General features: G+C 49.0%; 1 protein-coding gene and 1 long non-coding RNA gene across 2 annotated transcripts; both read left to right on the plus strand.

Moving 5' to 3' along the window:
* Positions 1-14108, plus strand: LOC134472373 (uncharacterized). The gene is made up of 3 exons (XR_010042178.1): positions 1-52; positions 3271-3384; positions 12701-14108. It is a non-coding gene; the product is annotated as an uncharacterized LOC134472373 (long non-coding RNA).
* A 7504-nt stretch (positions 14109-21612) lies between these two features.
* Positions 21613-23210, plus strand: Cldn4 (claudin 4). Its single transcript, XM_013152798.3, has one exon. The coding sequence runs from the start codon at positions 21833-21835 to the stop codon at positions 22460-22462; it is 630 nt and encodes a 209-aa protein (XP_013008252.1). The 5' UTR covers positions 21613-21832; the 3' UTR covers positions 22463-23210.
* The last annotated feature ends 1072 nt before the right edge of the window (positions 23211-24282 follow it).

Consider the following 24282-nt stretch of genomic DNA (forward strand, 5'->3'; position numbering starts at 1 on the left):
ACTTCCTTTCCAAACAGCCCATAGAAACTAGAACTGCTCTTTTCCAAAAAAGGTAATGGAAACCCTAGCCTTCCCCTGCCTTTCTGACTTGGAAACCTGCAACTCTACCTTGCCTCACGGTGGATGATAAGACCCTCTTTCAAGAACAATCCCAGGAGGGAGGAGGCGCATACAGAGGTTGGGAGGAATCAGAACATAGGCCTGGGGGGGGGGGGCTTCCCATTCAGAAGGTTATCACTGGAATGTCAGCCTCAGAAGGGACCCTCCCCACCCATCACATTCCTACCCTTTCCTCCATGCTTGTCCATTTGGCCAGAGGGGTGGTGCATACCTGTAATTCCAGCGCTCAGGGAGGCTGAGGCAGGAAGATGCAAGTTTGAGCTGGCCAGGCAATTCAGCGTTTTAGCAAGACATTGTCTTAAAATTAAAAAGAAAATAAAAGGGTTTGGGGGCTTGGGATACAGGTCAGTGCAAAGGCCCTGGGTTGAAATCTCAGTATACAACAAACAAATCTAAAGGGCAAGGGTAGGCCTCAGTTCGGGGTTCTAAACCCAGGGAGTCTTGGAGGACTGCACTCGGTGTGCCCCCAACACCTCCTCTGCACATCTCTTCCTTTGTCAAATCCTTCCTATTAAACGGGTGACCGGTGGTTAGTGTCTCCCCGTCTTGTGTTCTTGCAGAGGCCAATTACCTGGCCCTCGAGGTGGCTTATAGGAGCTCCACTTTCCCTGGCTGATCAGAAGGGCAGGTAAAATCCTGGGGCTGGCGGCAGGTGTGTCACGTGGAGGGGAAAGGGTCTTGGGACCCCAGTCACCCACCTATGGGAGCGATGCTGGTCCCAGGCACTGGCTTGGACCGGATTGAACTGGATCAGACACTCGCTAGAACCCACAGCTCCTGGCTTTGAGACTGGCTGTGGTGAGATTTGGGGGGCGGCGCCCCGATCTGAGACTCTTTCCCCACCCGCGCCACGAACACCCAGGATTGGCCTCGTGTCCTGGGCGGCAGAAGCGCGGTGCCGGTGCCGGTGCCGGTGCCGGTGCCGGTGCCGGTGCCGGTCCCGTCTGGTGGCTTCTGGTTTGGTAACTGCAGATCCGCAGGGTCACCCGTTCCTGGGACAGGACGCCTCCCACGCCATGAGCCACCGAGTTCCTGGGAAGTGGTGCCCCAGGGCTGGCCCTGCCCGGAAGCTGGCGCTCTGGGGTCCTGAGCACCCTCCGCTCCCGTTTCACAGCTCTCTCTCGTGGGCTCTGGTCAGAGTTGATCTTCCTGTTGGTCCTTTGCCCTTTTGTCATTGATTTACGGAATTTCTATCTGCTGGCTGTTAGTCATAAGTTATGGAGCTTGCAAACATTTTCTTCCAGGCTGCGCTCGCCCCTGCTTGGACTGTTTTTATGGTGTCTTTTACCACGTAGGGTTTTTTGGTGTGTGTGCGGGCTGAAAATCGAACTCAGGACCTTGCACTTGCCAGGCAGATGCTTGTGTCGCTGAGCTATATCCTGGTCCCTTACCATATAGTTTTGTTTTTGGCACATTAAATACATTTAAGGCTTGACATAGTGGTATATGTCTGTAATCCCAGTGTTCAACAGGCCAGGGCAGAAGGGTCCCTGTGAGTTCGGAGTCAGCCTGGGCTACATAAGTGAGTTCAAGGCCAGCCTGAACTACATAGTGAGATCCTGCCTCAAAAACAAAATAAAATAAATAGATGGGATCATCCACTGTGTACACATCTGTATTTGGCTTCACTCTATATAATGTCTGTGAGATTCACTCCTGTTGTCCTGTGTGTGGGCAGTGCATCCCTTCTTGATCACTGTATAGTGTTCCACGCTGTGACTATATTACCACCTAGTCTTCTTCCAATTGCTTTACTATGAAAACTCATAGTGAGAGGGCTGGGGATTTAGCTCAGCGGCATAAGCACCTGCCTTGCAAGCAGGCAGTCGTGAGTTCGATCCCTGGTACCAATAAAAACGAAAAAGACAAAAATAAAATAAAATAAAATAACTCATGGTGAGAGGCAGCTTCCTGTTCTCCAGGTGCTCCCACCTGAGGGTTTCTCCAGAAGTGAGTCACAGGGTAGCTGCACTGCCTGCTCAGAAATTGCCAAATATGTCCGTTAAGACCTTGTACACCGGCCCTTCCATGGCAGGGTGGAGCCTTTCTGTGGCTTTATCCATCAATGTGTGCCGATCTTCAGTAGCAGCTCACCAGTCACTGAGGTTTCACAGGGCTTGTTTTAACACTTATTTATTTATTCTGTGGGACTGGGGATGAAACCCAGGCCATCACACTGAGCTCCAGCCCCAGGATTTTTTTATTTTATTTTATTTTTGAGACAGGGTCTCTCTATGCAGTTCAGCTGACCTTGAGCTCACTTTGTAGCCCAGGCTGGTCTCGAACTCAAAACGATCCTCCCACCTCAGCCTCCCGAGTGCTGGGATTACAGGTGTGAGCTGGCTCAAGCCCCAGGGGTTTTAAAAGATTTATTTTTGAGACAGTCTTGCTAATCTGCTAGGCTGCAGGCTGCGCCAGCTGCTCTCCTCCTGGGATTACAGCTAGGTGCCATCTCATCCATCCAGACCCTTTCAAGGGGACAGACCCCACCCTAGAGATCTCTGCGGACAGGCTGAGAGGCCTTGAGACTGTGTGAGGCTGTCAGTCAAACCCTGGCTGCTGGAGAGCAGACCCACGGTGGCCGGTGGCCGTGTGCCTGGAACTAAAGACACAGGTGCTCAGAGCCTCAGGCAGATGCCACTAATGGCCGGTGCTCTGGCTTCCTGCAGAGATTTTATTTTTCCAATACTGAGGGATGAACACAAGGTCTTCACAATGAACTACATCCCCAGCCCTTTATTTATGTGTTCGCTTACAAGACAGAATTGCCCTAAATTGTTCAGACTGGGCTCACACTTGCCATCCTCCGCCTCAGCCTCCCAGAGTTTAGGATTAGAGGTTCCCACCACCACCCCTGCTGAGATCATTCTCCAGGGGGAATCTGTCTTCCCGACCTGTAGGCTTTTAGGCACCAAGGTTTCTTTTTGCCGAGTTATTTCCCTTTTGAATACTCCTTCTTTGTCCAGAGTAGCTGTCTGCCGTGTCTCTCTCTCTCCTTTCTTGTCCCTCACCTTCAAAGAAATCATCTTCTTTGAAAAAAGGACTTTTGTTTTTAATTAGAAGCATAAAACATCTTTTATTGGGCTTTCATTGTCGAAGTATTTTACTGTGAACTATTAGGATTTTGACTATTTTCTCCTCTTGCCTCAGTGGCTGGAGAAATGCTCACCACTCACTCATGGTGAAGTCTCTATGTTGGTTGCCTGAGTTGCGCTCAGACTTGTGATTCTCCAGCCTCAGCCTCCTGGACCTCCGGGATGACAGGTGTGTGCTTATGTTACAGAGCAGAAACACAACAGGGTTGCTAGGTAACTTGGGCAAGGCGAGGCAAACAGCAAGGATTAAATCCAGGGTTTTTTTTCCTTGAAGTTTGAATTTTTAAATTGACAAATAGAAATGTGAGGCGTGGCTTCCGCAGGGCCGGGGCAGCAGGGGCCGGGAGGGGCCGAGGGATCCTGCCTCACTGTTTGCTTTTCGTCCCCTGCGGGAGTGGCTGAGGCCCCTCACCTTGGCCGCCTGGGGCTCCTTCCTTCTCCTGCAGCCGCCTGGGTCCCTGGGGCCATCTGGGTGGCAGAGCCTGCCGTGGCGGGCATGGCCCGGGGAACAGGTTCTTGCGCGCAGGGCGGGGAGGGGGGCCCTCCTGGTGGCTGTCCCCCACCTTGTCCCCTGGGGGTGGCGCGGCAGGTGCGCGCCACCTCGGTCTGGAGACAGGTGGGGAGTCGGGTTGCAGAGGGAGTGTGCTTCGCGTCGGGGCGGGTGTCCCTGGCTGCTGGCTCGTCCGTTTGTCCGTCTTCCGGGAGGGACAGTAAGAAGGTGTTAGAGGAGACTGGCGGGGTGGGCTGGCTGCTTTGGGGTCGTTCCCAGCCCCTTAGGTGTCACCAAGCAGAGAAGGGACGGGTGAGTCAGGACCTAGGGCTCAGTTTCCCCCAAGCCATAAGGAGGCCCGGCCAGTGCCGAGCTCTTCCCTTCGCGGCCAGGCCTGGGCCCAGAGCGGGACTAGGAGTGGCACCCCGAGCTTTTCCCCACTTCCTGAGCCCCCACGCACCTGCCCCTCCAAAACCCAGGGCAGGGCAGAGAAGAGAGAGGTTGAGTCCAGGCCACCGCAGGGCTTGATGCCTCCTCCTCTCTGACACCCACATCCTCCCCAGGCCCAGCAGTTCCTCGAGGCTGCAGCCCCCCAGAAAAAAGAGTGTGTGCTTGGGCTTTGCTCCCAGAGCCCTGTCTCACCTCCAGGGGGTGGGCCAGCACTGAAGGGACTCTCGCCTCCATGCTGGGGCCCCCCTGCCAGGGGGCACCCCCTCCCCATCACTCTTCCCAGGACTGCCCTGGGTAGGTGGGGGCACCTGGCCTCTGTCACCACCTTGGCCACACCTGCTATCCCTCCTGCGGATACAAGGGAGCGCCACACCAGGGACCTCAACTAAGCAGCCTGCAGCCATAGTGGAAGGACCATGGCCACTGCTCAGCTTTTCCTGCTTTTTGTTTTTTTAACTTAAAGTACTGGGACCGGGCCTGGTCGCACATGCCTGTAATCTCAGCACTCAGGAGGCTGAGTTTGCCGTGAGTTTGAGACCAGCCTGGGCTGCATAGTGAGTTCAAGACCAGGTCGAATCACATAATGGGACTCTATCTAAAAAAAAAAAAAAAGGGGGCTGGGGATTTAGCTCAGCGGCATAAGCACTTGCCTTGTAAGTATGTGGTCATGAGTTCGAACCCTGGTACCGATTAAAAAAAAAAAAGACAAAAAAGATTAAAAAAAAAAAAAAATATATATATATAGTATTGGGAATTGAACCTGGGCGGGCATGCTGAGCTACATGCCCAGCTCTTTGTTTATATTTTTTATTTTTTATTTTAAGAGAAGGTCTTACTCAGTCACTTGCCCAGGCTGGACTTGAACTTGCAGTCCTTCTGCCTCAGCTTCCCAGAATGCAGCTTTTACTTTTCATGTATAATTTGTAAAAATAATTTATAAATGACTCACGGTTCGAACAGCCCACAAGGACCACTTCCGGCAGCGGGTTATAACTGTCGCTCCACATCCTCCACCTGCCTTTAGCATTGGCCTTGGCGCCACTTTCTAAATTTCCTCCAAGCAGCGGGTGCACTCAGAGCTGCAGTTCGCCCAAGCAAACACGAGAGGGGGCTGCAGCACAACCCGCCGCCGGCCTGGCGCTGCCGGTTTTGGGGACCAAGCGCGGCACTTGGCTTTTGCCGCACTACTTCTGGGACCCTCCCCTGGGCCTGCGCCCCTACTACCTCTGGGCAAGGAGTTGGGGGACTGGGAGGGGTGCGCCTAGGGACCTCTCCGAGCTGCTTGCTACGGAACTGGCCACAGGCACCAGGAATGAGCACCGCCCCCAGCTACCTCCCAGCCCTTTTGATCTTTTGAGACTGGGTCTTTCGCCCAGTCCCTAAACTGCACAGGTTGCTCCAACTTGTGGTTCTCCTGCCTTAACATCCAGAGTGCAGGGGTTACGGGGCTGCAGTGCCATGCTCAAGTCCCTTTGTAGTCTCTTTTGCTGTTTTTCAAAAGAGGGGTCTCACTATGTAGTTCAGGCTAGCCTTGAACTCATAGTAGTCTAGGCTGGCTTCAAACTCTCAGCGATCCTCCTGCCTCAGCCTCTTGAGTGTTGGGTTTACAGCTATGCACCACCATGCCCTGCCCTTTGTAACTTCTGAGTTTCTCCCCATCCCAAGCCAGCCCGGAGCTCAGTGTTGTCCTGGGAGTGAACTGGTGCAGACCTGAACTGTGGTATAGGTCCACGTTTGGTTGCCATCAGTGCTGGGTTCACATCCTGGCTCCACTTGCTGTGTGACCTGGGCTGAGTCACAGGCTCCGGGTGTTATAGAGGCTGTGTATGGTTTCCTGTCTGATCCTGGCATCCACACAGTGCTACTCACAAGCTGGGAGTGGTGGGGCAGGCTGTAATCCCAGTATCTGGGAGGCTGAGACAAGAGTGTGTCAAATTGAAGCCCACCATGGGAAACAGTGACTTAGCAAGACCCTGTCTCAAAATAAAAAAATAAAGGGGCGGGGGTAGGTTATAGCTCAGTGGTAGAGCACTTGCCAGGTGTTCTGAGAATATAGCTCAGTGTGAAGACTCCTAGTTCAATGTCCAGTACCATATATATACAAAAAACTAATTATGATTTCATTTCATTTATTTATTTATTTATTTTTGGTACCAAGGATTGAACTCACAACCTCACACTTGCCAGGCAGGTGCTTATGCGGTTGAGCTAAATCTCCAGCCCATTTCATTTTGTTTTAACCTATTCTATTATTTGGTAACAGGGCTTGAACTCAACCTCACACTTGCCAGGCAGGTACATGTGCTGCTGAGATATATATCTCTACCCCTTTTTATTTTAAAGAGAAAAAAACAAAACCAAACAATGAGAACGAGCTTGGATTTCCAAAACAAGACAGTAGGACAGTAGTTACTATATGGCACATTGTCGTCCTCTAAATAGTTGCTCAAAAAATTAAAAAAAGTTGCTCAGACTATCAGATATAATAGGATGCAAAGTTGATCAAATGATTCAAGTCCTAAATTGTATCTTTACCTCAGTTTCTATCATTTCAGAAATTTCAGATGTGTGACTTCTAATTTCTTTGGTGGCTATGTCCCCGGGACTTGTTCTGGGTGGGCTGGGGGTCTGGGGCTGCACCTTGCTGCTTCATCTTGATATGTCCCTGTGGTTCCCTGAATCAGCAGTAGCTGAGCCCCAGGCACTTCCTGTACTGGCTGCCTGTACCTCAGCTCAGGGGATGGGGCTGGGAACTGGGTTCCTCCAATCCAAGGTTCCCAGGGTGGTGGAGAGTTTCGGGGTGGCGGCTCACCGATGCTCCCCCGCCATGGTGGTGGCGTCTCTGGGCGTCATGAGATGGAATCTTGGCTTTGTTTCACTTTGCATCTCTTGAATGGCCAGTGATGTTGAACATTTTTTCATATATTTATTTGCAGTTTCTATAATTCTTCATGTGAGACATGTCCATGCATTTCAGATGACTGTTTTTTGGACCAGATCTTTAAATTTAAGGGATCTTTTTTTTTTTTTTTTGAGTTCTTTATATATTCTAGATAGTAGTCCTTTGAGGAACAGCTGGCAAAACTTTTTTCCCACACTATGAGTTGTGTCTTCACTTTGTTGGTGATTTCCTTTGCTGTGCAAAAGCATTTTAGTAAGATGAAATCCCAGTTTTTGATTCTTTGTGATAGTTCCTGTGGAATTGGAGTTTTGTTCATAAAGTCTTTGTCTCCACTACTATCTTCAAGAGTTCTATCTATTCTATGTTCTAGCAGATTTAGTGTTTCCTTTTTTTATATTCAGATCTTTGATCCATTTCAATTTTAGTTTCGTGCATGATGAAAGATATGGCTCTAGGTTTAACTTTTGGCATGTGGAAAACCGGTTTTCCCAGCACCATTTATTTATTTAATTTTTGGTCTTTTTGAGACGGGGTTTCATTATGAGTTCAAGCTGGTCTTCAGCTCACTTTGTAGCCCAAATTGGCTTCAGCCCCCTCCAACTGCTGGTATTACAAGCATGCACCACCATGCCTGGCTGCTAGCATCATTTATTAAAAAGGCTGTCATTCTTCCAGTGAAAGGGTGTTTGGCCCCTTTGTCGAAGATAAAGTAGCTCAGATCAAGTGTTTTGGTGTATGCTTAATCCCAGCACTCAGAAGTTTGAGGCAAGATCTCTGTGAGTTCCAGGGTAGCTAGCTGAATTGTGTAGTGAAATCCTGTCTCAAAAAACAAACAACAATAACAAAAATCGGGGAGTATTGGGGATTTACCTCAGCAGCATAAGCAGGCTCCAGGTCATGAGTTCAATCCCTGGTACAAAAAAAAAAAAAAAAAGAAAAGAAAAAAAAGTGACTATGTCTAAAGTTGTTTCTACATCTTCTAATCTGTTCCATTGATCCTCAGGTCTGGGTTTTTTTTTTGTTGTTGTTTGTTTTTTTACAGTACCATGCTGTTTTTTATTGCATGATATAGCTTTGTATTTTATATATATATATATATATATATATATATATATATATATATATTTGTTTGTTTTGTACCAGGGATTGAAACTCATGACCTCACACTCACCAGGCAGGCATTTCTATCGCTGAGCTGAATCCCTGGCCCCTGTAGTATAATTTCAAGCCAGGTATTGTGATGCCCTCTGTGTTGCCTTTATTGCCCAGATTTGTGTTTGCTATTCTAGGTCTCTTCTGGTTCCACATGAATTTTAGGATTGTTTTTTCTAATTTTGTGAGCTATGCTAGTGGCATTTTGATCAGGATTACATTAAATCTGTATAACAATTTTGAACATGTGGCCATTTTCACTATATTGGTTCTTCTTACCCAAGAACAAGGGATATCTTTCCATTTTCTGATGGCCTCTTTGATCTCTCTTTTCAGAATACTGTAGTTTTAAATGTAAAGATTTGCAGTGAGTTTAGATCAGTGGCATAAGTGCCTGCCTGGCGAGTGCAAGGTCGTGAGTTCAATTCCTGGCACCAAAAAAAAAAAAAAGTAAAGGTCTTTCACTGCCTTCATTAGATTGATTCTGGTGCTTCATGTTTTGGATGCTGTTGTAAAAGGCATTTCTGTGATTTCTCTCTCAGTGAGTTTGTTATTCATGTACAGGAATGCAATTGAGTTTTAAGTGTTGACTTTGTATCCTATTACACTATTGAATTTGGTTATTAATTCCAGGAGACTTTTGGTGGAGCTTTTGGGATCCTCTATATAGAATATTGTGTCGTCCACAAATAAGGATAATTTAACTTCCTTTCCTATCCTTATTCCTTTTAATTCTTTCTCTTGTCTAATTGCTATAGTTAATGTTTTCAGAACTACATTGAATAAGAGTAGTGACGGTGGACATCCTTATCTTGTTTCTGATTTTATTTTTTAATTTTTTAATTTTTTTGTCTTTTTCCTTTTTATCGGTACCGGGGATCGAACTCACGACTGCCTGCTTACAAGGCAGGCACTTATGCCGCTGAGCTAAATCCCCAGCCCCTTGTTTCTGATTTTAGAATGAAAACTTTGTATTTGCCCATTCAATATGATGTTGGTTGTTGGTTTGTCATAGACAACTTTTATCACATTGAGATAAAGACCCTCTATCCAATTTTCTGTGGTGTTTTTATCATGAACATGTGTTAGACCTTATGAAACACTTTTTCCCTCTCCGTTGAGATGATCATGTGGTTTTTGTCATTGGCTCTGTTGATATGGTGGATTACATGTATTGAACCATATCTGCATCTCTGGGATGAATCCCACTTGGTCATGGTGTATAATCTTCTTGATGATTTGCTGCATTTTTCTTTGCCAATATCTTATTGAGGATTTTTGCATCTATGTTCATTAGGGAAATTGGCTTATAGCTCTCTTCTTAAAAATTTTTTATTTAAAGAAAAACAAAAGCCAAAACAGTAAAAGGGTACAAGTAATACAGAATTTCAAGAAAATAAATAGTAAGAAATCACTAGCTAATAGATTACATATTGTCATCTTAGAAATAACTACTCAAGTTACAAAATTAAAGCATAAAAAGTGGACATTCAAACAGTGAGACTGCAAACAGTTGTGTTCAATGATCCAACAAAAACTTAGTAATATGGTCATCTATCTTACACACCTAAACACACTTGCAGTTGTATCCTTTAGAGCACGTTCTTTTCCTCTTTTTTTTACAATAACAATTACACATTTTGGGTTTTATTACTCCCACAGTTCTTACTACCTTTTTTTTTTTTTTTGGAAGAGGATAAAACCAAATGTGACAAAACAAAGCACAGTCAGTCAAAACAAAGGATGGACATAGTACATGATGTAAAAACAGAATACAAGGTGATCAACAAAGGTTACCATAATGCCTCTTGCTACCTTAAAAAGAATTGCCTATATCACCACGTATAATAAAATTGAACAAAACAGTACAGAACAAAATCAATAAAACCTAAACATTGGAGACATTACAGGATTTCAAAAGAAGATAATAGTCAAACCATAATGGGCATCATAGTGAATCTTATTGCCTTCAAAGTAGTTGCCTATACCTTCAAACTTGATACTATCAAACAAAACAGAATAGAGTAAAATCAGTCAAAACAAGATGGTGAGAGCAATACAGGGCTTCAAATCAAGTTAATAGGAAATCAAAAAAGTTACTGTAGTTCTCTTTTTTGGTTGGATCTTTCTCTGGTTTTGGTATGATGGTAATGCTTCCAAGAATGAATTTGGGAGTATTGATTTAATTTCATTAAAGAGTTTGAGAAGTAGTTGTGTTAGCTCTTCTCTAAATTTCTTTTAGAATTCAGCATGAATTCATCAGGACCTGGACTTTTCTTTGTTGGTATTTATTTATTTATTTGTAGTAGAAATTGAACTCATGACCTTGTGCTTGCCAGGTAGGTGTTGTGCTGCTGAGCTATATCCCTGGTCTGTTGGTAGGTTCTTAATTACATCTTTGATTTTTTTTGATTGATATTGATTTATTTAGAAATTGTACATCTTCTTGATTCAGCTTTGGTAATTATATGCATCTAAGAATTTGTCCATTTCTCTGTTTTCCACCTTATCAGAATACAGGTTCTTTTGTGTGTGTGTGTGTGTGTGTGTGTGTGTGTGTGTGTGTGTGTTTCATTTTTATCGGTACTGGGGATCGAACTCACGACTGCCTGCTTGCAAGGCAGGCACTTATGCCGCTAAGCTAAATCTCCAAAATACAGGTTCTTGAGGCAAGTATTGGTGATCTGCTGGATTTTTGCAGTATTAGTTGTGATCTCACTCTTTTTAATCCTAATTGCAAGGATTTAAGTCTTTCTTCTTCTTCTTTTTTTTTTTTTTAATCGGTACCAGGGATGGGACTCACGACCCCGCACTTGCAAGGCAGGCGTTTATGCCTTTCCTCTTTTCTTTGATGAGTGGCTAAGAGTTTGTGAATTTTACTTAATCTATCAAAGAACCAACTCTTTGTTATTGATTTGTTTTGTTTACTTAGTCGCTGTTGCATTGATTTCTGCTCTGAACTGTCGAATTTCCTTTCTCATATGCTTTGAACTTGACTTCTGAGAAGCTTGAGGTTCAACATTAGGTTGTTTGAGCTTCCTGTTTTACTGATGTGGGAATTCATCACTCTAAATTTTTTCTGTAGGGCCATCTTTCATCATGTCCCATAAGGTCCAGTATGTTGTAGTAGCATTATCATTTGATTGTAGAAACATAACTCTAATATCATCTGTGAACCATCGATTGTTCAGGAGGGTGTCATTTAATTTCCATGTGTTTATGAAGTTCTTTTGCCACTGATTTCCAATTTCATTGCACTGTGGTCTGATGAGTATGCATGGGATAATTTCAATTTCTTTGCATTTACTTAAGCACATTCTATGAGCAAGTGTGTATTCTGTTTTGGAGGATGTCCTATGTGCACAGAGAAGGATGTGTATTCTGATGTTGTGGGGTGGAGCACTATTCAGACATCTGCTATGTCCATTTGCTCAAAAGTTTGATTCAGTTCTGATATTTGACTTTTTTTGTCTAGTTCATCTGTTTATTTGTGACAGTGGGGTATTGAGGTCACCCATTACAATTGTATTAGTGCTTATTTGATTTTTCATGTCCCTTAATATTTGTTTTATGTAGTTGGGTCCACTGATATTTGGTGAACATATATTTATCTTTTTCGTTTTCGTTTTTATCGGTACCAGGGATCGATCGAACTCAGAACCGCACACTTGCAAGGCAGGCGCTTATGCCGCTGAGCTAAATTCCCAGCCCCATATTTATCCTTTTTTGAGAAAGGGTCTCACTATGTAGCTCAAGTTAGCCTTAAACTCAGGAGATCTTCCTGCCTCAGTCTCTGGAGTGCTGAAATTTACAGGTATGTGCCACCATGCCCAGCTGGAGGTTGTTTTCTTTCTTTCTTCTTCTTTTTGTAAATTGTTTTCTTTTGGGGTTTGAAATACTTCACTCTCCTGTTGTACACTAGCAAAAAGAGCTTCGTTATATTTGTATTATACCAAAACACCTGTAATGTGGCTGTACTGTTCTGTATGCGGGTCCCCCCCCCACCTAATTGATATGTTAATCAATGCTCTCCTCTGTAAAGATTTGTGAATCCCTGGGAACCTAACCTAATTGATATGTTAACCATTGTTGCCCTATTCAAATAACAGATGTGGTGCTAAAATAAACTGACAAAGAATTGTTAATTACTGCCAGACTACTCTATCCTCTACTAAGGGAAACAAAGGTCTTCCTCATTAGCAGATTTCCTGATCCACGCCCATAACCTCTTACTTTGTAAACTGATATGTACAAAAAGGCTGCAAGTATAGAGGAACAACACACAGCTTTTGCAATCTCCAACTGCACTGTGTCGCTGGGCCCAGGATAAAATAAATCAGCGCTGCTTTTAAAAATATGTTTTTGCCTCATTTTTTGAACTTGAGTTTGGGGGCTCGTTTGTGGATTACAAGATCTCCTTGATTTGAGGGTTTGTGTTAAGAAATCTGCTGTGATCCTGATGGGCTTTCCTTGATGCTGTGTCCCACACAGCTCTCGATGTTTCCAGGGTGAGGATGGCGAGAGGAAGGAGAAAAAGGAAGAACTGGAATACAGAAAGCTGAGGCCCTGTGCAGCCCCCCTCCTCTCCTGATGGGAAGCACAAAGCCGGAAGAGAAAGAGAAGGGGCGAGAGGAAGAAACAAGAGCTCCAACGGCTGCAGCGGCTTATTTATACAGTGGGAGGCTGAGTGTCACATGAGACCTCTCTGCCTGCGAGCTTATCCCCATGGCTCGTCTGGGCACCCTGTGTCCTTGAGATTACAGCAGTGTAGCCACGTGATTCGCCTCAGGGGTTCTCTGTTCTTCAGACTCCTTGCTCTGGCCCCAGACGTAATCAATCTTCAGCTTCAGCTCTTCCCACACCTTTACCGGTGGTTTGTTTCTTTTTTCTAACAGCTTTCAATACTCTGTTCCTGTTGAATTTCTGAAATCTTGACTATAATGTGCCTTGTGTGCTCTCTCTTTCTCTGTCTCTCTGTCTCTTTCTCTATACACACACACACACACACACATATCTATCTATCTATCTATCTATCTATCTATCTATTTAAGTAGGGGGATCATGGTTAATTGGAGTTCTCTATGTCTCACTTATCTGTATGTCAAATTCTTTCCAGTTTGCAAAGTTTTCTGCCATGACTTTAAAAAAAAAAATGTCATTTGCAGTTTCTCCTGCTTTTTCACTGACTCCAATCAATCTTATGTTATTCTTTGCATCATCTAGCAGCTGTTGGATTGGTTTTCCGTGCTCCCTTGCTATTTTAAAGAAATCTTTTCACAGTTGCTAACTGCCATCCTGTCTTTTAGATCTGTTATTCTCTCCTCACATGGAGTCATTGTGCTGTGTACACTTTCAGTGGAATTTTTAACCTCCTGGAGAGCTGTTGGAATCTGTTTCATGGACTTCATTTCTTTCCTATGCTGGGCATTCATGGTTTCCATCATTTCCCTAAGGTCTAGTTTTTTAAATCTGCACTGGCAGGGGCTGGGGCTTTAGCTCAGCAGCATAAGCGCCTGCCTTGCAAGCAGGCAGTCATGAGTTCAATCCCTGGTACCTGCACTGGCTCGAGTCTCTCACCCTGTCTTGCATTACGGTCACCATTCCCGTAGTTCTCTGAGAAATTATTTCCGGTTTGATTTATTTTAGAGCCTCCTTCATCTGCTTTGTTACTTCTGTTGTCACCACTTTAGGAAGAGCCCCAGTGTGGATTTTTGTATTGTCCCTCTCACTGTCCTCTGGGTTTGTCTTTGTTGAACTGGACATCTGGGGTCGCATGTTGGTCTTTTCCTTTTCTTAAAGTTTAATTCCTGAGCTGATGCACGTACTTGCTTATGGCGGGTAGATTATTGTTAGTACTGAGAACCCTTAGGAAACGACTGCTTCTCAGTGATGTCTTCGAAATGTAGCTGGCTTTTGGGATTTGAGTTTGTTACAAGATGTTACCTCTTTAATTTACCTGGGAGGAGAAACTCCTGCCCAGGTCGCCTAACTCCTGGCTTTTGGCACTGGTCTACAGTAGTTTTATGATCCTTAGGCCATCTCACTCCTGGCTTGCCAGGAAGAATACCTGATTAGAACAACCGTGTCCCCGTGGGCAAAGTAGTACCACAGCCAAAACAATAGAACAATAGTGTCCAATGCAGCCTAGAAAATGACAAACTGAGGTAATTATTAATTTGCCACCTTTAACCATATGGACTAGATTTGTAGTTATATAACAAACCCTAAAACAAATCAGAAAATTGTACATAGCAATTATGCCCTCAGTATGGCAACTTCACCCCCAGGGGAGAAAATTTATAAGGAGTTAAGGGGAAAAACAGAGACATAGAAGAGGTGCTTTGCAGGTCTGAGCTGCCCTCCCACGCGGTGAGTCAGGGCCAGGGAGAAAGGCTGGCTGCCACCTCCCTTGTTGAGGGCTGACTCTTGGTTTTCCTTGTGGGTTTAATTCTCGATTCACAGCCTTGCTCCCGAGGAACCACTTCCTTCTCCTCTTCCTCATGTTGCTGTATTCCAGTGTCTGGACACCAAACCTCAGAGAGGCTCTTTCTCTCTGCTGTCTTCCTCTGACCTGTTCTTTTAAAAGTAGAACTAAACATTTTTTATTTTTATGTTTGAGGTGAGATCTTGTTATGATGCATAGGTGGACTTCAAACCTGATTCACCTGCCTCAGCCTCTTGAATAACTGGGACTATGGTGCAGGTGACCTCACTTGGCTTAACAGACATTTTTTTCTTTTACTGGAGGTGAAAGCCAGGGCCTTACACATGCCAAGCAGGTGCTGTCCCCCTAAGCTACACCCCAGAACTCAGGACCATGCCAAGATCTTATGCAGGACCCTGTTCACATTCTGTCCTCAGGTTGCCTGGGCTCTTCTTGCTGGAACAGTTTCTCAGATTTTCCCTCGGCACCCCCCCCCCCAGTACTGAGGTTTGAACCCCAGGCCTCTGTGCTGAGTAACTCGCCCAGCGTCTTTTACTTTTTATTTGGAGACAGGGTTTTGCTAACTCACTAAGTTGCACAGGCTGGACTTCAAGTTGTGATGCTCCTGCCTCAGCCTCCTGAATAGCTGCGGGTACAAGTGTTTGGCATTGTGCCTGGCTTTATTCTTTCTGTTACTAGAATCCCATTCTGTAGCTGGTTGTGGATGAACATTCTGTTGTCCCCCAAAGCTGTTCATGGGTCCTCGGAGAAAAACAAGCCGCTCTTCCCAACCTCAGGCGCTCACAGCCTAGATGTGAGCTGGGAGGTGGAGCAGCTGAGACTCCCCAGCGGGTCCAGCATCATCTGGGTGATCACCCTGAGGGATCCAGGCAGCCCCTCCGGGTCCTCGGGGAAAGTACCACTGTCTGTGTGCTCCTGTGATGACGCTGCCCCTTGGAACTTCCATGACCCATAACCAGTAAATAAGCAGGTCAGGCAGAAGTTAGGCAGAGGTAGATTTTTACTTCTTTTTTTATAGTATAAGGGCATGAACTCAGGGCCTTTGCATTGAGTGCATCTCTAGTCCTTTTATATTTTTTATTTTGAGACAGGATCTCACTAAGTTGCTAAATTGCCTAGGATGGTCTCAAATTCATGGAGATTTCTCTGCCTCAGCCTCCCAGAGTGCTGGGATTATAGGTTTACATGTGCCACCACCCAGTGACAGGTGGTTGTTTTTAATTGATGGCCAAAGAGCAGTCCTGATTCCTCAAAGTGGCTTCAAAGAGCACTAGCAGATCAAAGGGGCCACTAGGACTCAAGCCCAGCGGTTTCCAGGGCTCCTGGGGCTCATGGCCAAGGGAGGGGCTTCCTGGTGTCCTGGCAAGTCAGAGGGGAGCATGGCACTGGGGGGAGTCCCTGCCGCCTGCTTGATGGCAGTGCATGAGCTGACCCTGACAGGAGAAACTCGGGGGCCCGGGACACACCCTGGGGCAAGGTAGGCACTGTGTGTGGCACAGGAGGGGCTTCAGGGATGGAAGGAGGGGGAAGACGCACGGCAGGGTGCCAGCTGGCCGAGTTGGAGAGGGCTGCCAGGGAGGGATGTTAATGTGGTGCGCTGGGACTAGGGTGCCTTCAAAAGTCCCAACCCTGCACAATTTTTTTTTTGTCTTTTTCATTTTTATTGGTACCGGGGATTGAACTCATGACCGCCTGCTTGCAAGGCAGGTGCTTATGCCACTGAGCTAAATCCCCAGCCCCAACCCTGCACAATTATATATCCAGCCTCCCCAGGAGCCTGGCCATGACCAGCCCTACCCCAGCCTCCTGGCCCCTAGCTGCGCCAGTTTGCGGGGTCTAGAAGGATGTGAGGGACAGGGTGGCCAGGCCAGGCTCTCCCGCACCTGGGCTAGGGTGGGGCGCTCTGATACCTGAGTCATGGAGGGGGGGGGGCTGGGTGTCAGATGCTCTCGATCTTGGATTCCTGGGCTTTGACCCTGTCACGGCTGACTCACTGGCCACGCACCGGGAATCCCTCCTGAGCTCAGCCTGCTGGTTTCTTTTGCTCTTCTCCTATGTCACAAAAGCAGAAGGCAGCTCTGTGAACCAGCATCATCAGGTGCCCCGCCCATCTTCCAAGAAGAGGGTCACCCCCTAGGCCCCCACAATGCCTCTGGAGACCAAGCTCAGTGTGCCCTCCCTGAAAGGCACATCCACAAAGAGCAATGCAGGGGGCAAGGGGAATACAGTGCTAGTTCTCTGGGCTCCAACGACAATTAGAGTGACAGGGAATGCCCCTGTGTCATTTTCTGGGAAGACAGGATGATTTCCTTTTATAGGAAGGCACCCAGCATGGTGCTTGGCCCTTACATAGCAGATGCTTCTAAAAGGTTTGCTCACTGACTATGGGAGGGCTGCAAAGGACAGCCTCTTGGTCAGACCAGAGGGTTAGCAGGGATCTTGTGGCCTCTATGTGCTCTCCCTGCACCAGCCTGGGAGAGCCTGGAGAAAACAAGGCCTCCCCAGAAGTTGGGGAGCAGAAGGGAGAGTGGAAGCGGGTGAAGGAGCCTCTGAAATAAGGCAGGTCTCCTCTTTTGGGTGGGGACAGAATCTCACAATGCAGTTCCGGCTGGTCTTGAACTCATGGTGCTTTTCCTTCCTCAGCCTCTCAAAGGCTGGGATGACAGGGCTGCATCACCGCACCAGGTTACCCCTGACCTCTTCATACAGCCCTTCTTCGGGCCCTGTCTCCCTGCCAGAAGTGTACCTGTGCCCTGAAACTCCCGCCGGCAGGCAGGGTGGCCTTTCTGCCTTCCGTGGAAATGCTTTGATGTCTCCATCGTGTGGGGCCCATCCCGGGGACAGCACCTGCTCCACCAGTCTGGGTGGCAGGCCAGGCTGCTGGGATGAGGGCCAGGGCTCTGGCCTCTGGACCCTGTCCTGGAAGGACCTCAGTGGCCACACAGGTCTAGCTCTGGGGCCTTGGACCTGGTTCTTCACAGAGCGCCTGGTGGCCAGGTTGGGGCTGTCACCTTCTGCAGGTGAGGAGATGGGTCCAGAGGTGGTCACTACTGTCCAGTGATCATGGCTGCTAGGAGCAGAGTTTGGATCCCACCCCGGGGTGCAGGGGTCTCTCGAAAGAGAGACACAAAGAAGCCACCCTGTTCTGCCTTGGGGCTTGACAGTTCCCAGTCCAGGGTCCAGCCCAGTGAGGTCCCAAAGCTGTTTGGGAGAGTCAGGCTCTTCCCAGAGAAACAAGGGATCAGGGCTCAGAAAGGACCAGGAAACACGGTACACGTGGAGGAAACTCATTTTATGTTTCCAGATATCCTTTTATGGGCCCTTTATTTTGTGAAATTTTATAATTAATGGTGTTATTTATGGTTCAAAAAGATACATGGTCCGGAGGCTGAGGCAGAAGATTGCCAGGAGTCTGAGTTCAGCCTGGACTGCTACATAGGGAGACCTGGTCTCAAAAAATAAAAACAAACAAAAACAAAAAGAAAACAAGATACAGGATCATCTTCCTTTTTTTTGGTACCGAGGATAGAACTCACAATCTTGCACTTACCAAGTAAGTGCTTGAACTGCCGAGCTAAATCCCTGGCCCAAGATAGAGGATCTTAACCCCTGTCTGTGAGGGCTGGGAGATTTGAGTGCTGAGCTCCATGAATTTTGCAAAAAAAAAAAAAAAAGTTTGTTTTTGAAAAGATCCTTTATTTTTGTTCAAAGTAGCTCCTTTGATTTCTTTAATTTCACTATTTTATTGATTTACTGATTCTGCATTACCAGAGGAACCCCGAGGAAAGAGGTGCAGACAAAATTTCCTGGAACCCTGAGCCTTCTGCACCCGTGCCTGTGTTGGGTGTTGGGCTGTGCCCCCTCAGAGGCCGCAGGTGTCTCCTGCTCTGAGCAGGCGTGGTTCCTGTTCCTGTGGCTGTCACCTGTCCGGGTCTCCTGGGCATACAATACCTAAAAGCTAGATGAGCCGGTGTTAGCCAAAAATCATCCCTCCACCACACACAACTAAAATCAAGCTGCACTAGCTGCAGGTCGTGGTGAACACCTCTAACCCCAGCTTTCTGGAAGGCTGAGGCAGGAAGATCATAAATTCCAGCTCAACGCAGGAGGAATTTAGCAATTGAATGAGACCCTGTCTTAAAATAAAAAATAAAAAGGTCTCTCATGATGGTGCTCACTGGAAAGTCCCTGGGTTCAATCACTGGGAAAAGAAAAAAAAGAGAGAGAGAGAGATATAGACAGTGGATTTATGTAGTGGGCAGGGACGGCTGAACTGATCTGGTGGAAGGGGCATTGACCAAAACCAGCCCAGATGACACAATCCCATCGGTATTAACTTGCACAGTATCTGTGGGGAAGCAGTAAAATAAAGGAAGTGCCAGTTCTGCACTTGGTGACTCAAGTTTATAGAGATGGCCAGCAGTAGCAGTGAGGTAGGGCCCCGTGAGGCTGGTAGCTGGAGGGAGGAGGATTTCCGATTTCCTGGGCGGAGTCCCAGCAGGGGAGCTGCAGGTGGAGGAGGGGATGTGGAGAGGGGGTGGGAGGAAGCAGACAGTAGGCAGGCATCATGGAGCGCCAGCCCACCTTACCTCAGCTCCGGGCTTGGACTGAGGGGCTGGGCCCGAGGCAGGAGAGTGGGGGTCCCTCTAGGCCACGCCCCCATGCTGTTGGCCAGAGTCCCAGGAAAGGCACAGCCGGAAGTGTGGAGGAGGGGTGCCGGGTGGGGGTAGGTGTTTGGCTATTTGTGTCCTGGCCCTGGAAGCTGCAGGTAAGGGGCAGGTAGGGTCTGAGCAAACCAGGCTTCTTGTTGGGCTTCAGTTTACCACTGGCATTGAGGCCAGAGGCTGAGATGAGGTGATAGGCAGGACAGGCTTCCTGAAGATCAGGTGGGTGCTATCTCTTCAGTGATCAGCCCGCAGGCCATCCTAGGGTTCCTCAGAGCCCTTGTAAGGAAAGTCCCGGAAGGGAGGCTTGGCCCAGCAGAAACTGTCCCTGTTTGTGTGTCCCGGTAGGTGGGGCAGGTGTGCGGGGGCGGGGAAGGGCCTGGCTGTCGGGTGCTGCCTCCCGTTCCTTCCTCAGAAGTCCCTTGCACACCTACTGTGTGAGTCTGCCTGCTGCAGTTAATTGAGACCTTGCTGTGTCCTCTGGGAGCCCCAGGCTGGCTGGGGAGAAGCAGATGCGTGTGTGTGTTACCTTCCCTACCTGTAATAGACTGTCCTGGCCAGCCTGTGCTAGCTTTGTGACCCAGTGTCTTCCATGTGCCCAATGCTCACAGAGCAAGCCCATCAACACTGTCTGCGGGTCTCCCTGGGGAAGCTCAAGGGCCACTTGACTGGGTCGGAGCTGGACACAGAAGTTGGGTGTGGTTGCACAGTGCTGTGCTGTGATCCCAGTACTCCGGGAGGCTGAGGCAGGAGGATGGGAAGTGTAACTTAATGGACAACTTAATGACTAGCGAGTCCAAGGTCCAGTCTCAGAAGAAAAAAAAAAAGCCATTGGATTCATAGTCACCCCAGGGCTTGGTAGTGGTGGGACTCAGGGATGCCAGAGAGCCTGGTCCTGAGTCACTTGGCTCCAGGTCCCTCACCCTGAACCACCCCTTCCTGATTCCTTGTACTTTTTTTTTTTTTTTGGTACCGGGATTGCTTGCAAGGCAGGCGCGTACACCACTGAGCTAAATCCCCAGCCCTAATCTCCGATTCCTGATGGCCTCTCTGCCTCCTTCCTGTTTCCTGAATTGCCCTTGGAGGTGCATGGAAAACTCCTCAGCCTCCCACCTGATGTCCTTGCTCATGTCTGTCCTCCATGCCCAGGACACAGCCTGGGGACCCTTGAGAGACATTTGTGACCCTTTCACCCTGGCCCCACCCCTGCCAGCCCAATGTCTGGTCCAGTTGAATTCCTGTCTTCCAAAGAGAGCTTTGCTCACTCCTATCCACTAAACTTGATGAGGACCCCATCATGCTGGTCTGCTTTACTTGGTGCCCACTGTACCCTTTGGAGTACCCTCTGCATTGCCCTCTGGAGGGGAGCTTGGCACACAGCACCTCTTCACTGTCCAGCTCCCCCGGTGCCCCACAGCCATCCCAACCTGAGCTCTTTTTCCCTTTGAAGTCTCATGAATCTCCGTGCTGGGCCTGGCTGGCCTGCACCTGGGCTGGCTTTATCGGACTCTGTGTCTCTGCAGTGTGAACATACTTGCTCACTGGGCGGATGATCCCCTGGGGCCTGGGCCCTGCTTGCCAACCCCACCCAGTTCTGGCCAAGCAGGTTCAGGGTTCTATCTCTTCTGCCCTGGCCACAAAGAGCATCACCCCAAAACCCATCTCCTCTGGATGAGCCGGGGATGTAGGTGAGCAAAATAGGGGTCAAACAAGTGCTGGACCCAGGCGCCTCCATCTCCCAGATCTTCATCCCCCAAATCTCCTCTGGCCAATTCCAGGAAAGTTGCTGGTGAGGTCAGATATATAGATGATGACAGTAAAAAGCAAAATGATAATAGCAGGTAATGCTGTGTGATAGGTGATAACGACCGAAAGTGATAAGGTCATCAAGGTGGAATTTCTCTTTGACACTTCCAGGATTCCACCTCAGATTGTCCCCCAAGGGTCCCGCCTGCTCCTCCTACCGTGCTGGGCTGTGAGGACCCTGGTCCCGCAGTTGGCCGAGCCAGGCTGCCACCCCTCCTTATCTGTCTCTAAGAACATCAGATGCCCCAAGTCTGTGACTCAGTGTCTGTCTCCTGGCTGAGCTCAACTTGGGCATGGGGACAGAGGGAGAGGGCAGTTTCTTCTCAGACAGGTGGTGACTCAGGGGCCTGGGGCTGGGGCCTTTGTACCTTTCTTTGTTGGCCATGGCTCAGGAATCCAGAGAAACTGGTCAGGGGGAGGCCCCAGGGATCAAGTCCCTCCTCTCCCAGCCCCTCCTCCTGAGCTGTATAACTGCACCTGTGTCCTGATTGCTCAGTGGCAGCTGGTGGCAGTGGCGGCAGCAGCGGCGGCTGGAACTGGTCGGGTTACACCTGCTGAGGGCGGCAGGCGGCTGGCTTTGTCTGTCTGGCCTTTTGGGGAAAGGCTTTCCCTTCCCCAGGTGGAGCTCAAACTTCGCACAAGGAACCCAACAGCCCTCAGAGCAGGATCCCTACAGACCCCGAGGATCCCTACTGATCCCGCTGAGCCATGGCTTCCATGGGGCTGCAGGTGCTGGGCATCGCGCTGGCCGTGCTGGGCTGGCTGGGCGTCATCCTGAGCTGTGCGCTGCCCATGTGGCGCGTGTCGGCCTTCATCGGCAGCAACATCGTCACTGCGCAGACCAGCTGGGAGGGCCTGTGGATGAGCTGCGTGGTGCAGAGCACCGGCCAGATGCAGTGCAAGGTGTACGACTCCCTGCTGGCGCTGCCGCAGGATCTGCAGGCGGCCCGGGCGCTCATGGTCATCAGCATCATCGTGGCGGCGGTGGGGATGCTGCTGTCTGTGGTCGGGGGCAAGTGCACCAACTGCTTGGAGGACGAGACCATCAAAGCCAAGACCATGATCGGGGCAGGCGTGGTGTTCTTGCTGGCTGGCCTCCTGGTGATGGTGCCCGTGTCCTGGACGGCCAACAACGTCATCCGGGACTTCTACAACCCGCTGGTGGCTTCCGGACAGAAGCGGGAGATGGGAGCCTCGCTCTACATCGGCTGGGCCGCCTCGGGGCTGCTGCTGCTCGGCGGGGCCCTCCTGTGCTGCAGCTGCCCGCCCCGCAGCGAGAAGCCCTACTCGGCCAAGTACTCTGCAGCCCGATCTGCTGCAAACAGCAACTACGTGTAGAGCCGCGCCTCACGCTGTCCCTTCCGGCTTTGTTTTTCCTCGGCCTGAACCCCACCTCTCGGCCTGGGACCCCAGGATGGCCCTGCCACAGACTTCTGGCTGCTGGCACATGGGCCAGCAGGGACAGAGCAGCCCTTGGCCCTTTCTGGCCCCTGGCTGCCTCGCCACGGCCTCTCCTTTCCCTGGCCAGGATGGACAGACAGAGATCCGCCATACACCTGCTCTGCATGGCCGGTGGAATCAGCAAAGCGTGCTGGTGCTGTGGGGAGCTGGCTCCTGCTGGCCAGGACAGCCCAGCCCTGACCTCAGGCTCTCCGTGGGCCCCCCACCCACACCGGTCCTTCTCTGCCCTCATCCCTCTGTAGCTCAAGTTCTTTTCTGGATGCTTCTCCCATGTTCCTGGGTGCTCCATGTCTTGGTGTGACGGACGGTGGCTGGCAGGTGACCAGGTGGATCTGTGATCACGACGTGGAAATCTCCCACGGTGGAAACCTGTACCACCCACGAGAACGGTGGGCCATCCACCTGCCCTTGGAATGGCGCTTGGACTGGCTGGACGGGTTTGTGGGAGGGGTGAAGGTGGAAGAAACAGGTTTGGGTAGTACCTGGGGAGGGCCCGACATTGGCCAGCCTGGGGGAGGGTCTCAGGGCCTCCTGCCTTCCTCTGGTTTCTGTTTTTGTAATTTAAGACGTCCTATTCATCACTGTTATTTTATTATTTTCTACAATAAATGAAGCTGTGCACAGAGGACTGCGTATTGTCTCTCAATCCAGCCCTGGAGGTGGGTGGCGTGGGGCTGGGGCACGGCTGCTGTTACCAGGACTTCCCTTCAAGCTTGGTTTCAGGGAACTGAAAATCGACCTCTGAAAAGACCCTGTCCAAGCCCTTTGGTTGTTGGAGGGAGGGAAGACCTAGAGCACCAGACCCAGGATCCTCGGAGGTTGGGGACTCCAGGAAGGACAGATAGGGACTCTCAAGCCCCCTCTCCCCCGCCCTCGCTCTGCCCCAGCTGTGAGGTGTCCTGCCCTCAGCCTGGAATGTCCCTTTTCTTTCTCCACCCTCTGAATCTTGCTGGTCCTGAAGGCCCGGCTCTGGGCCACTCCCTCATGAAGCCTTACAATGGCCCCGATGGAGGAGTCCTCATGGTGCTGACCGGCACCCCAGCCTCCACTGACCCAGCTCTGCAGCTGGGAACTCCCTCTGCCAGAGTGCTGGGAGGGCCTGCTCTGTGTGGCCCAGCCTCAGAGTCCCCATGGTGAGTCAGAGGTGAGGGGTCAGCTCCTGGCAGAAGTCACGGTGCCAACCCTCTGGTCCTGCACTTCTACCCTGTCTCCTCTCTTTTTGAACCCACAGGTCACTGTGGAATCAACACATTTTTCTTTTGTAACACAGTTGACCCATTTCCTTTCTCTAATTTTTATTTTTAAGATAAGGCCTTAGCCAGTCACTGATTTTTTTTTTTTTTGGTTCTGGATATTGAACTCAGGACCTGGCGCTTGCCAGGCAGACACTGTGCTGAGCTATATCCCTGGCCTCTAAATTTTTAATTATTTGTTTGTCTTTTGTGATACTGGGGATTGAACTAGGGACACTAAGCTACATCCCCAATCCTTTAAAATTTTTTTTAAATTCACCACTAAAGTTGCCCAGACTGGGCTTGATCGTATGATCCTCCTGCCTCGGCTTCCCAGAGTTCTGGGATGACAGGCATGTGCCCCCATCCCATAACCTACTATTTTATTTTTTGCAGTGCTAGGGGTCGAACCCAGGGCCTCCAGCTTGCCTCTACCACAGAGCTTTATCCCAAGCCCTCTGGCTG

This window comes from Cavia porcellus, unplaced genomic scaffold (assembly GCF_034190915.1).
Source record: "Cavia porcellus strain 051 isolate PalLab524CR breed Dunkin Hartley unplaced genomic scaffold, mCavPor4.1 scaffold_23, whole genome shotgun sequence".
NCBI classification, from domain to species: Eukaryota; Metazoa; Chordata; class Mammalia; order Rodentia; family Caviidae; genus Cavia; species Cavia porcellus.

Coding starts and splice junctions, on each gene's coding strand:
- Cldn4 (XM_013152798.3), top strand. CDS start 21,833: ATGGCTTCCATGGGGCTGCAGGTGCTGGGCATCGCGCTGGCCGTGCTG.